We start from the raw sequence: 17,655 nt of genomic DNA on the forward strand, positions 1-17,655 counted from the left end.
AACTTTCAACCCTCGGAGATCTCACTAGATTCTGATTCAGCAGGTCTAGCGTGGGGCCTGAGATTCTGCCTTTCCAGCCAACCTCCGGGGGATGCCTTCTGAGCAGCCAGACTGTCTGCTGTGGCCCCCATCAGGTTCCCATCAGGTTCCTCTCCCCACGAACACTGCACAGTTCTCAGATTTCTCCACTGGACCCAAAGCTCGAGATACTTCCTCAGCTCAGTTCATTCCCAAGAGGTCTCGAATTGAGATCTTTCCTGTCTCCCTGTCCAAATGAAGTTATACATAGGGTTACAAAGATCATGAGTACCCATATCAGGATATACCTCCTGTGGACCCCTACAAATTCGAATTTTTATAATCCTAGCTGATACTTTCTATGTGCCAGGCACTGCCCAACACACTTCATATGTATTAATTCAGTTACTCTTCACAATAACCCAGATGAGGGTATTGAGGCACAGAGGGGTTAAGACATTTGTGCAAAGACACACAGCTGGTAAGTGGCAGAGTCAGAATCGATCCCAGGGTCTTAACCAATTCATTCCCCCTTTTATAAATTCTGCAGTGATCCTGAGAATAGCACAATTTCATCACCTTGAAATTGTTGTGTTAAAATTAATTTAACGCCAACCTCTGACCTTTATCATGCAAAAGCATCTCACTTTTTTCTGTAACTTGGGTTTGGTGTCTCTCATTTTTTAATGTACTGAGATCTCAAAAGAGACAAAGGGTGTAGGCTTCCTCATCCTCATGAGATCCCGGTTGGAGGCCAAGTCAAATGATAACAGGACATCTCTTAACCCCAGCAGATGTTTGACCTGCCCCTCCTTCTCCCTGCAGCTTCTTGTAAGTGTCCCCAGCATGCTCACTGTGTCAACAGCACTTATTGTACTTGCAAACATGGATACACCTCTATGCTCGGGAAGGAATTCTTCACATTTCCCTTGGCTACATGCGAAGGTAAGGGACGGTTTTCAAACCATCCAGAGGCAGGAGTGGAAGGAAGACAGCATAAGGACCATGGGGAGGCAAATACCAATAATGTGCACTGCAAAAAAAAAAAAAAAAAAATCTAACAACTCCACCCTCATCAAGAAAGAAATGTTTTCATGAAATCAGTATTTCTTCTTTATTTTTTTTAAAGAGAAAGAGCAGGAGTAGAGGGGGGAGGGGCAGAGGGATAGGGAGAGAGAGAGAATCCCAAGCAGACTCCATGCCCAGCAGAGCCCAACATGGGGCTCAATCTCACGACCGTAATATCATGACCTGAGCTGAAACCAAGAGTCAGATGCCACCCAGGCACACCATCATTTCCCTTTATTTACTTGGAAGTCCTAATACACTATTCCACCCCATTTATGACTACCTTATCTTAACTTCATATTCAAACATGTGTTTCTCTACTATTTTTTTTAACTCATCAATTATTTCCCCTTCCAAGGTGCATTGTTTGCCCCATCATTTCAGGAGAAGGGAGTGAGAGTACCCTCACCATGATGAGTACTGAGTGACATACAGAATTGTTGAATCACCATATTGCCACCTAGAACTAAAATAACACTGTATGTTAATTATACTGGCACTTTTTTTTTAAGATTTTATTTATTTATTTATTTGACAGAGATTACAAGTAAGCAGAGAGGCAGGCAGGGGTTGGGGGGGAGCAGGCTCCCCGCTGAGCAGAGAGCCCGATGCAGGGCTCGATCCCAGGACCCTGAGATTATGACCCAAGCCGAAGACAGAGGCTTAACCCTCTGAGCCACCCAGGCGCCCCATACTGGCACTTTTTTAAAAAGATCCTTCGTTTCACCCTCACTTCCACTCCCCCAGTGAAGAGATAAGATCTTTAAAATACCATAATTTCAACCCCTCCCCATCTCCCCTGCCACACTTCCCCTTAATTTTAACTTTATCTCAAGGTTCACTGCTCACCCCTGCTTCCTCTTCCCTTCATTTCCCCCTACATTGAGGTTTCTGTACTTCCTCGTTTCACACTTGTTAATCTGTTGTTTTTATGGAGAACTTTCTCACATGCTTTCTTCAAACTGGCCCACATAGCTAATGTCTCTCTCCATGAATGCACCATCTTGTATTTCTTTGGCTCTAACGAGTAGGTTCTGTCCTGCCTCGGAGGGAGCTTTTTCATTCAATCCTCTTAACCAAATGATTCATCAGTGAATACCCCAGTGATCACAGAACTAACTGTCTTCAAGCTTACAGGGTCGCAAACAAAAATCCCAATGCCAATCTGAGACTCGTCCCTTTGCAGTGACTTCTGTCTCAGTCTTAGGTTTCTTGCAGATGCCCCTGGAAGAACATCCCTACTCTTCATTTGCTGGGGGTGCGACATGAAAGCTGGAAGGGAGGCTGGAGAGAGAGTGCCTGGGTGATGGGAACAAGACAGTCTCCTCAAAACAGGACAGTGGTTGAACAGAGCATCTGCTCTATTATATCACAATCTGAAAATTCACAGCTCCATGTTTACCATACCAGTTTGGGAAATCACACATCTTCGCTACCCACCTGACATTTATAAAGGGGCTACTGTGACCCTTAGGACTGGGGACACATTGACTTAATCAAGACATTCTAACTCAATTAGTTAATCTAGCAAATGTATTACTCTTGGGCTGCTATGACAAAACACAGACCAGGTGGCTTAAACAACAGGAATTTATTTTCTCACAGTTCTGGATGCTGGGAAGCCCATGATCAAGGTTCTGGCAGTTCCACTTTCTCAGGAGGCCTCTCTTCCTGGCTTGAAGATGCCTGTCTTCTTACTCTATCTTCACATGGTCTTTCCTCACTCTGTGCACATAGTGGTCAGGCAGGTGGAAAAGCTCTCTTGTCTCTTCTTCTACAGACATTAATCCTAACAGATCAAGGCCCCATTCTTACAACCTCATTTAACCTCAGTTACATCCTCAGAGGCCCCATTTCCAAATACAGCCACACCAGAAGTTAGGGTTTCAACATGTTGAAATGAGGAGATATACATACGGTTCATAACAGCAGACATAGTCAATTTCCCACTTATATGCTCTCAGCACTTGCCATTCTTTTGCACACCAAATCTAAAGCTCTATCTGTCTACTGGAGACCACTCAGCTCATGCTCAAAACAGGTAGAAGTACCAGAGAGTTAATTATCCCTGCAAGCACCTCTCTGTTGATAAATAAGATGTGGCAAATAAAAACATTGCCAACAAAAGCCAAATTATGGAAAGACCCCAATGTCCATCAACTGTGAATGGATAAAGAAGATGTGGTGTGTGGGTGTGTAGGTGTGTATGCATGCAATGGAATATTACTCAGCCATCAAAAAAATGAAATCTTGCCATTTGCAATGACATGGATGGAGCTAAAGTGTATTATGCTAAGCAAAATAAGCCAGTCAGGAAAAGACAAATACCATATGATTTCACTCATCTGTGGAATTTAAGAAACAAAACAGAGGAGCACAGAGGAAGCTGGGAAAACAGAAAGAGGGAACCATAAGAGACTCTTAACTACAGAGAACAAGCTGAGGGTTGCTAGAGGGGAGGTGGGTGGGGGATGGGCTAGATGGGTGATGGGGATTAAGGAGGACATTTCTTGTAATGAGCCCTGGGTGTCGTGTGTAACTGGTGAATCACTAAATACTACTCCCAAAACCAATATTACACTATGTGTTAATCAACTATGATTTAAATAAGAACTTAAGAGAAAAAAAAAGATTTGGCAGATAAATACCCCAGCCCCCTCACCCCTTGGGTAGTCACTCTGCAGCGTGTGCTCTACACTGCCTCCCAGAGGGTCCCAGGGATATCGAGTCCCAGTTGCCCACAATGGAAACTTCCCTCTTTACTTTCTGCCTGGCTTTCCCTGTCTTATATCACCACTTCCCTTCCAGGGTTTTCTGGGATCACCTGCCACATAAAGTACTTGAACGTGAATTCTTGTCTCAGTGTCTACTTCTCAGAGAATCCAACCAAAGTCAAAGTGGAAAGGGAAGAACAAAGACAACCCACTAACTTAAATGAGTTGTCCTGCAAAACCAGGACAGATTGGGTGGAAAGGGTATGGCCTCTGGCACATATTAGATGTTCCATAAATCTTTGTCAAATTAATGGCCAAATTCCTCTTTTGTGTTCCAGATATTGATGAATGTAAACCACCCATTAGTATATATTGTGGAGCAAATGCTGCATGTCAGAATACTAATGGAGGTTTCTACTGTCACTGTAATCCTGGATACAAACTTCTCTCTGGAGCTCCACAATTCCAGAATTCCAATGAAAACACTTGTCAAAGTAAGGAAATTCTTGTCATCTTGTCTCTCTATATATTTTTCATTGATTCTAATGCCAGATAAGTATCTGTGTGTGTGTGTGTGTGTGTGTGTGTGTGTGTGTGTGTTGTGTGTAGAGAGGTTAGTACATGTTTCCATTTTCTGGAAGTAAATGGATGATGAAAAGAGGATACAAAAAGAAAGAAGGAAATTTAAAGAAATAATGGGGCTAAGACAAGTGGACTTTGGAAATAGAGGTAAAAAAGTGCTGACTGAGACGGGATTCTTTGAGTTGCAAAGAAGAGCTCACTCAAGCTAACTTAAACAGAAAAGGTGAGTTTATGATAAAGATGCATGGTTGTGTCTTGGAACTCAAAAACAAGAACAAAGCAGGGCTTCTAGAATGAACTGAAATAGGGACGCTTATCAAGACACTTCAGGCTCTGAAACTCTTTGGGTCTGCTCCTTTCTTCTTGTTCATTGCAAACTGGCTTTCTCTGCCTTTTTAGTCCACAGAACAGGAAATACACCCACTGAGAAGTCCAAATTTTACCATTGTTAATGATCAAACCACCCAAAGAGAGATCAACGGACTCTCTTTTGGACTTAGTTGTAAGTTCTTTGGAAATGTACCCATTAGTCCAGTTTGAGTTATATGGCCACCCTTAGATCTGTGTTGAGGCGGAAGCACCATATTGTATAAGCATGAGCACTCTAATGGAAACCACACAGACAGGGAAATCTATGCACAAGAAATGTGGGAGATGTAACTGGGAAACACGAGGGGAAGATGGTGGGGTAGGAAAATCCTGAGCTCACCTCTTTCCATGAACACACCAAGGATGCAACTACCTAGAGAGCAACTCTCTCTCTCTCTCTCTCTCTCGCCAAGAGTGACATGAAGACTAGCAGAGCAGCTCTCCCACAGCTAAAGAAAGAGATAAAGCCACATCAAGAAAGGTTGGAGGAGCAAAGACATGGTCAGGTCAGGAACCAAAACCCCCAGTGGGACAACCAGAAGCTGGAGGACTGTTACAAGTGCAAAAGTTCTCCCTGAGCCACAAACAGTTCAAGCTCACACCCACCTGGGGACCTGCACCAGAAAGGCAAGCTCCCATAATGTCTGGTTTTGAAAATCAATAGGGCATATTGATCAATAATTACTTTAAATGTAAGTGCTCTAATCAAAAGACTTAAGGTGGCCAAATTGATTTTTAAAAATCCATCTATATGCTGCCTGCAAGAGACTCACTTCAGACCTGAAGACATATATAGATCAAAAGTGAAGGGATGGACAAAGGTGTTCAACCAAATGTAAACAAAAGAGCAACAAAAATCTGGAGTAGTGATACTTACAAAGATTGTCCTTACGTAATGATAAAGGAATCACTTGAACAAGAGGATATAACAACTGCAAATATCTATGCACCCACCATTGGAGCATCTAAACATATAAAGCAAATATTAACAGACATAAAGGGAGAAATTGAAAGTGATTCAATAATAATTGGGTACTTTAACACTCCACTTACATCAATGGATAGATCAAACCGAAATCAATATGGAAATAGTGGCTTTAAGTAATCTCTGCACCCAGCATGGGGCTTGAACCCATTACCGCAAGATCAAGACTAAGGCTCCAGCCAGGAGCCTCAGCCTAAAATCTTCAAAACACAGTAAAAGCAGTTCTGAGAACGAAGTTTATAATAATATAGGCCTACTTCAAGAGACAAGAAAAATCTCAAACAATAAAACCTTAGACCTAAAGGAATAGGGAAAAAAAAAAGAACAAAGCCCAAAGCAGTAGAAGGAAGGAAATAATAAAGATCAGAGAAGAAATAAACTAAACAAAAAAAGTCAATGAAACTAAGAGTGGGTTCTTTGAAAAGATAGACAAGAAATAAACCTGTAGTCAGGCTCATCAAGAAAAAAAGAAATTATTTAATTTATTAAATGAGCAGACAGACCAGGTTATATACCCCACAGAGCTGTTGCAAGGATTAATTGAGGCTTAAATGAAACACTACAAACAGGGCACTTAAGACAGTGCCTACAAATGTTTGCTAATATAGTTCATATTTCATCTGATTCTCCAAAGTGTGTATGTAAGTGTGTGTGTGTGTGTGTGTGTGTGTGTGTGTATCCTTGCTCCTTGGGCAGAAGACGTGAATAGACATTTCTCCAAAGAAGACTTACAATGGTCAACAGGCACATGAAAAAATGCTCAACATCATTCAGCATCAGGGACATACAAATCAAAACCACAATGAGATACCACAGTACACTAGTCAGAAATGACCAGAATGACTACAATGAACAAGTTAGGAAACAATAGACATTGGCAAGGATACAGAGAAAGGGCAACCCTCTCACACTGTTGGTGGGAATGCAAACTGGTACAGCCACTCTGGAAAACAGTATGGAGGTTCCTCAAAAAGTTGAAAATAGAGCTACCCTACAACCCAGCAATTGCACTACTAGGTATCTACCCTAAAGATACCAATGTAGTGATCTGAAAGGACACATGCACCCCAACATTTATAGCAGAAATGTCTCCCATAGCCAAGATAAGGAAAGAGCCCAGATGTCCACTGATAGATGAATGGATAAAGAAGACGTGGTATGTATGTGTGTGTGTGTGTGTGTGTGTGTGTGTGTGTGTGTGTATAAAATGGAATATCCCTTAGCCATCAAAAAAATGAAATCTTGCCATTTGCAATGACATGGATGGAGCTAGAGGGCATTATGCTAAGCAAAATAAGTCAATCAGAGAAAGACAATTATGTGATTTCACCCATATGTGAAATTTAAGAAACAAAACAGAGGAGCATAGGCAAAGGGAAGGAAAAATAAAACAAGATGAAATCAGAGAAGGAGACAAACCAGAAGAGACTCAACTGAGGGTTGCTGGAAGGGAGTGGGGTGGGGGGTATGGGGTAACTGGATGATAGGTATTAAGGAAGGCACAGGAAGTAATAAGCACTGGATGTTATATAAGACTAGTGAATCACTGAACTCTACCTCTGAAATTAATAATACACTATATATTAATTAACTGAATTTAAAAAAAAAAAAAAACCTCCCTGCTCCTACTGAAAAGGCCATGGGGAAGTTCAGGCAACTGTTTAGTATCAAGATTATAATTCCCACCAATAGGTAGTGCTCCTGCAAGATTCAAGCCCAGGTTCCCATACTTCCCCAAGTCCAAGCTGGAGCCCATAGCAGGGTCCTGGAGGTGCATAAGCTCCAAAAGTAAGCTGGAGTCCATATGGGGAAGGTGAGAGACAAGAGCACAAGCTGGTGGGTAGGGATTGCTGGGTCATAAGCCCACCACTAACTCAATCAATAAATAGTTGTTGAATGAATTAATATGATTGAACCCAAAGTGAATGAGCTTTTTACTGGGCAACAGGCACCTCTACTGACAATGTACAAACTGGAATTCTTCCTGGGTCCTGGTGTTGATCTGTTAAATGCACTCTCTTGTACAAGGAAAAGAAATTCCTTTGGTTATTTTCCCAATTTTAAAGGACAGTCCTTTCCCTCTGGACTATCACTTGGCAATGCCATCTTCACTCTAATTACTCCTTTTAAAATTGAACATGTTTTCCTCTATTCACTAGGTGTTATTTCAAGAGATATGGTAAAATAAGAGAGTTAAAGTAGGAAAATGAAAAGTGCATTTCATGGATCTTTAACAATCAAACAATCAGCATGGCAATATACACATCAGATCACATAGGCCTTGATTTGATCATTATGATAACTGGTACTATTGAAAATTATCCCTAAAGGACAAAGCTCCAATATATTGATTGGTGGATAACAAACATGATTAACTCTACATCTATATTGTATATTGGCACAGAGATCATACACAATAAATCTCTACATGCACAACCGTAGGTATGAGTGTGTCAATATCTATTTTTTCTTCATCTTGTGTTGTGCTCTAATTTGAAGAAAATATTTAAGTGTTTCATGTGAACTACAAGTACTCTCACATGGATTGAGTCCATCTGGAGTTAGTTGTCACCAGGGTTGGAGGTCCAAGAAACCCCCCATAAAAAAGTATGCAGCCTTCAGCCAAAAGTGGTGTTTTTTACAACAAATGTGGTTTGCAATAACAAATGTATTCTAGACTCAGGGTTGTAAGTCAAAATTCCTGAACTCAAGACAAAACTTTTGCTATTACAAGAAAGCTCTTCATCCTTGTTAGCCAATAGACATGGCTGAAAATCAGGATATAGAAGAAATATAGACATAACCTCAGACTGATAGTAACTTGATGTCAATGTTGACTGGCTTTTCCTCATCTTTCTAAAACAGAGATGGTGGTACTCACAAAGCGCAAGAAACACACAAAGGTCTCACTAACGGCTGATGACCAAAAACTGACACTCTTATTTCAGCTGTAATTCCCTGACAGGCTGAATTTTAAAATCTGAAGTATCTAGTTTTCTGATCCATCAGCCATTTCAGTTGTAATGTCCAGCCAAGACCAAATTAAAGAATTTGGAGTTTACGCTTTCCCGCGTCCTCTATGCCAGGATATCTCTATCACAACAATATTGATATCTGGGGTCTAATAATTCCTTGTGATCAGGAACCATCCTGTGCATTGCAGGATATTAAGCAGCACCCCAAGCCCAAACCTCCACCCACTAGATGCCAGTAACATTCCCCACCCCAAGTTGTGACCACCAAAAATGCCTCCAGCCATTGCCAATGACCCCTGCAGTCAAAATGACGTCCTGTTGAAAAACACTGCTGTACACCATGCTAAGGAACTCTACTCTGATCCCTCAAAGAGCACAACCTTGCCAGTGAATAAGAATATGAGTTCAAAAGCAAAAAAGGAACAAAAACCAGACCCTTAGCTATAGAGAACAAACCAACGGTTGCCAGAGGGGAGGCGGGTGGAGGGATGGGTGGAACAGGTGATGTCGATGAGCACCGAGTAAGGTACAGAACTGTTGCATCACTATATCGGACACCTAAAACTAATATGATGCTGTGTGTTAATGATTCTGGAATTTTTTAAATTAATAAATAAAAAATTTTTAAATTAAAAAATGGTTTCACTTACTTGTGGAACATAAGAAATAACACAACCAGGTGGTGGGTATTAGAGAGGGCACGGACTGCATGGAGCACTGGGTGTGGTACAAAAACAATGAATACTATTATGGTGAAAATAAATTTTTAAAAAATGATTAAAAAATAAATAAAAATTAAAAAAATAAACAAAAAACAAAAAACAAAAAAAAAAAGAAATAACACAGAGGACATTAGGAGAAGGAAAGGAAAAGTGAATTAGGGGAAACCAGAGGGGGAGATGAAGCATGAGAGACTGTGGACCTCGAGAAACAAACTAAGGGTTTTGGAGGGGCGGAGGGTGAGGAGATGGGTGAGCCTGGTGGTGGGTATTAAGGAGGGCATGTATTGCATGGAGCACTGGGTGTGGTGCATAAACAATGAAAATTGGAACACTGAAAAATTAAAATTAAATTAGAAAAAATAAAATAGAGTATGAGTTCAGCCCTTCTATTCACCTTTCTGTCCACCTCTCCACCCTTTTACTCTTGGTTCCAACAATAACTTCCCTTGATTTTTTTTTACAGAAACCACTTCCTCAGCGACAACCAAAGCCATGAAGGATGTAAGCACAAGCCCAGCCCTTGAGCCCAGCCAGGTAACAAATGTTTACAAAGCCCAAAATTAGCAAGTGGATGTGGATACTATATATTATATGTCTACTATACATTGTATATCATCTGTGTACCATAAGTGTGTGATATGTCATATATATTATGTATTCTATGTTATGGTATGTAACATAGCTTAATATAATAGTTTTTAATTATAATATAATAGAAATTAATTATAACACAATAATAGTCTGCAATATATAATTTATATTATGTACAATTGTGGAATATACAAATGTATCTCACCTTATTTATCACTATATGTATATTGCTATATATCTCATAGTAGCGATAGAGTATTATGTACATACGGATGTGTATGTGTGCACATGTACACACATGTGTGTATACTGCCACCTAAAGATAGGACTGGTCCCAGATCAAGAAAGACAGTCTAAGTGAAATTATATTAGGGTATGCTGATCTACAACAAAGAGACCCAAATATCCAATAGCTTTAAAAAGATGGATCTTTATTACTTTCTGAGTTAACAGTCCACGCTGGTGAAAGGACTCTGCTCCATGAGACCATTAAGGGTACCCACATTCTTTCCAAACTTCTGCTCCACCATCTCCTGGCATCTTATCCTCAATGACATGACCAAAACTGGGTTGCTGCAATGTGGCATTTGTACCGGTGGGTAGAGGGGACATGAGTCCAGGGCAATCTGTCTAGAGCACAAAGTGAAGAGGGGAGAGTGGAGAAAAGGGATACATCTACTCACTCGATTATATGCTAATGAAGTTGTAATAATTTCCTTGGAGATATGTTTTAAAGCAACAACCCAGAAGTTGGAGGTATCACAGCCAAAACTAGATGCAAGGGAAGCTGGGACAGTGTGGTCTGTATATGAGGAACATGGTCCAGGTAAAATCTAAGGAATTCATTCAATTAGTAAAAGGAGGGGGAAGGGGAATGGATATGATAGGCAGTCATAAAAGACAGACCAAGAAAGTGCCTTTTAAAACAGAGGAGCATAGAAGAAGGGAGGGGAGAATAGAAGAGTACAAAATCGGAAAGGAAGGCAAACCATAAGAGACTCTTAGCCACAGAAACAAACCAAAGGTTGCTGGAGGGGAGGGGAATGAGGGATGGGGTAACTGGGTGATAGGCATTAAGGACAGCACATGATGTAATGAGCACTGGGTGTTGTATGCAACTGATCACTAAATTCCACCTCTGAAACTAACAATACACCATATGCTAATTAATTGAATTTAAATAAAATTGAATTAAATGAAAAAAAAAGTGCCTGTTAGGTAGTAATCACTTAGTGTCTGTAAACTGACTCTGAATGTTAACAGAGAGAATGACCAGTGTCATTCTTTCATCCTTTCATCCTTTCCTCTCCCTATTCCCCACCCCTACCCTGCTCTACTCCAGAGGGATCATTCATATCTTGCCCTCCAAGCTCCAGGCCTCCAAGTACTTGCTGTTCTCTCTGCCTGCAACTCTGTTCCCAGTTCCTCACCTGGCTGGCTTTCTTCTAACCTTCTCTGCTCAAGACTCAATCCAGGTTTCACATCCCACTGGATGGTCTCCTTAAACCCTTCCGTATGAGTTTATATCCATTTCCCCATGTTTTTCTGTGGAGGTCAGAAGAGGTTCAAATCACAGCATCATAGTGACAAGTAACATGGGCAAAATGACACAACCCTCTGTATTAGGGTTCTCCAGAGAAAGAACCAACAAGAGACATAGATAAAAGAGATTTGTTATAAGGAATTCACTTATGCAATCATGGAGACTGACACGTCCCAAGATCTGCAGTGAACAAGCTAGAGATCGAGGAGAATCAATAGGGTCATTCCAAGTTCAAACTCAGAGATCTGAGACCACGGAGAGCTGATGTTTCAGGCAAGCCTGAACAACAACACCAAAACAAACAAACAACAACAACAAAAAAAAACATGGAACAGTGTCTTAGCTCAAAGCAATCAACAAGTCAGGCATTCAGGAGGGAGATAATTCCCTCTTACTCAGACATCGTGTTTTGTTCAGGCCCTGGACCGACCAGATAAGGCCCACTCAAATTGGAAAGGGCAATCTGGTTTTACTCCATCTACCCATTCAAGTATTCATTGCATCCAGAAACACTCTCACAGACACACCCAGAATCATGTTTGACCAAATATATCTGGGTACCCTCTGGCCCACCCAAGTCGACACATAAAATTCACCATCACACTCTGCAAGACTGATTTACTCATTTGTAAGATGGGGGGTCTTCATGGCACCATCCTCCTTGGAAGGAAGGTTAGATGAAATACTATACATAGAGTACTTAACACAGTGGCCTGGCCCAGAGTACACCCTCCATCCAGGTTATCCACTGTTACCTCTGGCAGACTTGCAACATTTCCATGACGTGTTGTCCCACTTAGACAGCGAGCTTCCTGATGGCAGGAAACAGCCCAAGCACACAAAGGGAGTTCAACAAGTGTTCATGGAAGTATTGAACAATCGTGTAATTAACAGGAACATTTCATTATGAAGTTTCATTGCCCATTTCCTCCTTCCTGGGACACAGCAATTCCACTCCCAGGAATACACCCTAGAGAACTGAAAGCAGAGACTCAAAACATCATTGCAAGCACATGTTCATAGTAGCATTATTCATGGTATCCAAAAGGAAGAAACAGCCCAAATGTCCATCAGTAAATGAATGGATTTTTTAAAAAGTAGTATATCTATACAGTGGAATCTTATTCAGTCATAAAAAGGAATAAAGTTCTAATTCATGTTACTACGTGGATAAACCTTGAAACCATCATGTTGAGTGCCAAAAGCCAGACGTAAAGGTCATACAGTGTAGGATTCCATTTCTATGTGACCTGTCCAGAATAGGCAAATCCATAGACACAGAAAGCAGATTAGTGGTTTCCAGAACCCAGGGGAAGGAAAAATGGGAAGTGATTGCTTAAAAGATTTTATCTCAGGATGATGGAAATGTTCTAAAACTACATGGAGGTTGTGGCTGCACAACACTGTGCATATACTAAACGGCCATTGCATTGTATACTTTATTTTTTTAAAGATTTTATTATTTATTTATTTGACAGACAGAGATCACAAGTAGGCAGAGAAGCAGGCAGAGAGAGAGAGAGAGGGAAGCAGGCTCCCTGCGGAGCAGAGAGCCCGATGCGGGACTTGATCCCAGGACCCTGAGATCATGACCTGAGCCGAAGGCAGCGGCTTAACCCACTGAGCCACCCAGGTGCCCCTGCATTGTATACTTTAAAGGGGGGCATTTCATGTTGTGTGACGTTCACCTCAATTAACAAATGCATTACCAGGAAAAGGTACAAAGCCTTCATGCTGGATCAGACACTTCAATAGCAATTCTGAAGCGTAAATACTTTGGTGCCTACTATGTACGAATCAATTTAAACCAAGATGATTTCTGCTGTCATATTGGGCAGGAAGGGAGGTTGCTTGTAAACTAGCAAACTCAGCTCAGAATTTTCACAAAGACTCAGAGCCAAAAAGCAAAACCTTGAAAAGATTTATTTGAACCCTGGTTCTGAATGTTCCCCACATCCCTTTTGATAGATCGCTCTGCTTATAACGCTTTCATGTGATAGCCTTTTTTTTCCCAAGAGCATTCATGCGACCTATGAACACTTACTGAGCGCCTACATTTGCCAAGGACTGTTCTAGGTGTCATTTTGTGAGTGAGACAAAGTCCCCATCCTGTCTAGGTCTTTAACATACAGGCATACCTCACGTCATTGTGGTTCATTTTCTTGTACTTGCATTGCGATTTTTACAAATTGAAGGTTTGGGGAACCCCGTATGTAATAACTCTATTGGTGCCACATTTCCAACAGTGTTGACTCACTTCATGTCATGTCTCTGTGGCACATTTTCATAATTCTCACAGTATTTTCAAGCTTTTTCATTATTGTCATATTGGTTGTGGTGATTTGTGATCAGTGATTACAACTCGCTGAAAGCTCAGGTGATGATTAGCATTTTTTAGTCATAAGGTATTTTTTAAGTTAAGATTTGCACATTGTTTCATTTGATCGGCTTTTTTTAAAGTTTTTATTTTAACTCCAGTTAGTTAACATACAGTGTTATATGAGTTTAAGGTGTCCAATATATATAAGGTGCTCAACACTCCCACACATCACCCAGGGCTCATGGGTGAAAGAGGTGATGGGGAGTAAAGAGCGCACTTGCCACGATGAGTGCCGGGTGATGTGAGGTTTGTACGTTTTTGGACAAAATGCTGTTACACACTTACTTTTATATGTCCTGGGAAACCAAAAACTTTATTTGAATAGTTTTACCGCAATACTCACCTTATTGTCAGAGCCTGGAACCAAACTTGCAATATCCCCGGAGTGTGTCTGTGCAACAAATCCCCTGGGGAGCTTGTTAAAGTACGGATTTGGACTCAGGACCCCAAGAGACTGCATTCCAAACGGGCTGCCAAGTGATGCTGATGTTGCTGGTCCAAGGACCACACTTTAAGTACAAGGATGTGGGGATTCGCATAAAAATCATCTTTCAAGTCACCTAGATTACAATTATATTACACAGATAATTATAAAACTTCACCTTGGCTCTTCATTCTTCTCCCCTCTGGCTTGTCTCTTTGTTTTACTTCATAGATAAATTTCTTGACTTAAAAAGGCCAGTTAGAATGTCTTTTGAGCTATAACTCTACTTCACATTTTCTCAGTTTTGGCACCATCGACACCTGAGTTTGGGTCACTTTCCAGAGGGGGCGGGGATGTGCTGTCCTGTGTGTTACAGGGCATTGAGCAGCATCCCTGGCCCCCACCCACCAGATATCAGTAGCATCCCTCAGTGATGACAATCCAAATGTCTCCAGACATTACCAAATGTCCCTGTGGGGTCAAAATCGCCCTAATGGAGAACCACTGGTCTATTTCTGGCAACCTTACCACTTCCCCTGTCAGTAAAAGATGTTCATAATAACGAACCTTCATCTGGTGTATAGCAGCCAAAGAGACTGTTCAAAAAAGGTAGCATCTCTTAATTCATTTAATATTCCCCAAAATTCTATGGGGTCCTTTTACTGTGCCTATCCTAATTTGGGTAAACTGAGGCACAGAGTAATTGCGTGATTTTTCCAAGTTCGCACAACTGGTCAATGGTGGATTGAAACCAGGTCCTCTGGCTCCAGAAGCTGCCTTCTCATGCTTTCTACATTCCCTCCGGATGTGAGATCTATCAGATTGGATTTGTTTTCTTATTCTTTGTATCTTCAAAGCTGCAACATGTTGTTGAGACATTCGAGTCACTTCTCGCTAATAAAACTCTGCTGGGAACGGGAGAGAAGAAAAAAGTTGCATCTTGGGCCACAGGTGTTCTCCAGACTTTGGAAACAGATGCTCTAGACACTGCCTTGAAATCCCCAGAGCAAAAAATCCAGAAAATCCACAACAGTACTGTGGGTAAGAAGAGGATTTGGCCTGATACACAGGGGCTAATTATAAGCTGGAGTCTGAGTTACACAATTAGAAAAATAAATAAATACCCTGCTTGAGTACATTTATATAGACTTCTAGAAAATGCAAGCTAATCTATAGTGATGGGGGGAGGAAGGGGAAAATTTGAGGAGACTGTTGGGGATGAGAGACACGTTCAGTATCTTGATTATGGCATTGGTTTCATAGGAATATAGTATATTCACAGGTATATACACTCAATAAAACTCATCAAATTGTACACTGTATTATGTACAATTTCTTTCACATTAATCACAGCTCCATAGACCTGTTTTTAAAAAAAAAAGAAAGAAAGAAAGGTGGTGCCTGGGTGGCTTGGTTGGTTAAGCAGCTGCCTTCTGCTCAGGTCATGATCTTGGGGTCCTGGGATCAAATCTTATGTCGGGGTCCCACTTAGTGGGGAGTCTGCTTTCCCTTCTGTGCCTCCCCTGCTCGTTCTCTCTCTGCTCTCTCACTTGCTCTCTCAAATAAATAAATAAACAAATAAAATCTTTAAAAACAAAAAGAAAGAAAGAAAAGACTGCTGTTTCCAATCCTGAATCTGGGATTTGGGCTTAAAAGTAATTTTTTTGGTTTGTTTTTTTTTTTTTAATCCAACGCCTAATACCTACTGACCCATATCATAGTTCCATCCCAGAAGGAACATCTTACTGCATATTTTTGAAATAAAAATACTTTTGTCATACTTGTCATACATATTCATACATATTCATAATATAACCACGTGACAGGACATGTTAAACAGCTTGATCTTTAGTAATCATTTCGCTCTTTTAAAAAATAAAAATAGGGGTGCCTGGGTGGCTCAGTGGGTTAAAGCCTCTGCCTTCAGCTCAGGTTGTGATCCTGGGGTCCTGGGATCAAGCCCTGCTTCAGGCTCTCTGCTCAGCAGGGAGCCTGCCCCACCCCCGCCTGCCTCTCTACCTACTTGTGATCTGTGTCTGTCAAATAAATAAATAAAATCTTTTAAAAAAATAAAAAATAAAAACAAATAAAATATCATAGCAAAGCCAAGTGTTAAAAAAAAAAAGGAAAAAAACACATAAACAAAACTAAATTTAGACCAGCCAAATCTGCCCACAGCCCAGTGTTCCTATCCTATAACCACATAGATGCTTGTCTGATACAGATGCATATTTGCTGTGTTTGTGACATTGGACATACAGTTTTTACTTATTACATCACTAACATCTCTCTGTGTAAATTATATACATCATCATTCCCTACATTATTGTTTTCAATGGTTTATCAAATTGCATTGTATATAATTTACTTATATTGTATGTTTATTTATACTGTAGTTCCCTATTCTGGGGAATGTGGGTGGTTGCCAAGTAACCCCATGAAAAAGACCATTGAAAATTTAACTGTGTTCATTTTTTTTATATTTTCTTAGGATAGATTCATAGAGGAAGAATCATTAGATCAAGGAGAAAAGAAACGTTTTATAGACTTTGATACATCTCACCAAATTTGCCTCCAGAAACACTGCTGTGTTTCTATTCAACCCAAGGATATCTAAGGACCAGTGTATGCCTATCTAATCATTTTGCTTTACCAATTTGTATGCTAAGATAGTTTATGCTCTATAAAAATAATAATAATAAATTTTTTAAGGATTTTATTTATTTATTTGACAGAGAGAGAGAGAGAGAGATCACAAGTAGGTAGAGAGGCAGGCAGAGAGAGAGGAGGAAGCAGGCTTCCCACTGAGCAGAGAGCTCGATGCGGGACTCAATCCCAGGACCTGAGATCATAACCTGGGCTGAAGGTAGAGGCTTAACCCACTGAGTCACCCAGGTGCCCCTATAAATTTTTTTTTAATTTTTTATTTCTTCAGCGTAACAGTATTCATTATTTTTGCACCACACCCAGTGCTCCATGCAATCCGTGCCCTCTCCAATACCCACCACCTGGTTCCCCCAACCTCCCACCCCCCGCCCCTTCAAAACCCTCAGATTGTTTTTCAGAGTCCATAGTCTCTCATGGTTCACCTCCCCTTCCAATTTCCCTCAACTCCCTTCTCCTCTCTATCTCCCCTTGTCCTCCATGCTATTTGTTATGCTCCACAAATAAGTGAAACCATATGATAATTGCCTTTCTTTGCTTGACTTATTTCACTCAGCATAATCTCTTCCAGTCCTGTCCATGTTGCTACAAAAGTTAGGTATTCATATAAATTTTTAAAT

The 17,655-nt window shown here is 40.7% G+C and overlaps 1 protein-coding gene across 4 annotated transcripts in view; it reads left to right on the forward strand.

The window, feature by feature from the left end:
- ADGRE3 (adhesion G protein-coupled receptor E3) overlaps positions 1-17,655 on the forward strand; it is a 46,478-nt gene that overhangs the window by 7,730 nt on the left and 21,093 nt on the right. For all 4 annotated transcript variants that reach the window (XM_047700039.1, XM_047700048.1, XM_047700031.1 and 1 more), the window contains exons 3-6: positions 844-963; positions 4,139-4,294; positions 9,897-9,967; positions 15,229-15,412. In XM_047700039.1, coding sequence (XP_047555995.1) covers positions 844-963; positions 4,139-4,294; positions 9,897-9,967; positions 15,229-15,412 — 531 coding nt within the window. The remainder of the gene's footprint in view (positions 1-843; positions 964-4,138; positions 4,295-9,896; positions 9,968-15,228; positions 15,413-17,655) is intronic.

This window comes from Lutra lutra, chromosome 1, assembly GCF_902655055.1.
Source record: "Lutra lutra chromosome 1, mLutLut1.2, whole genome shotgun sequence".
Taxonomy (NCBI): domain Eukaryota; kingdom Metazoa; phylum Chordata; class Mammalia; order Carnivora; family Mustelidae; genus Lutra; species Lutra lutra.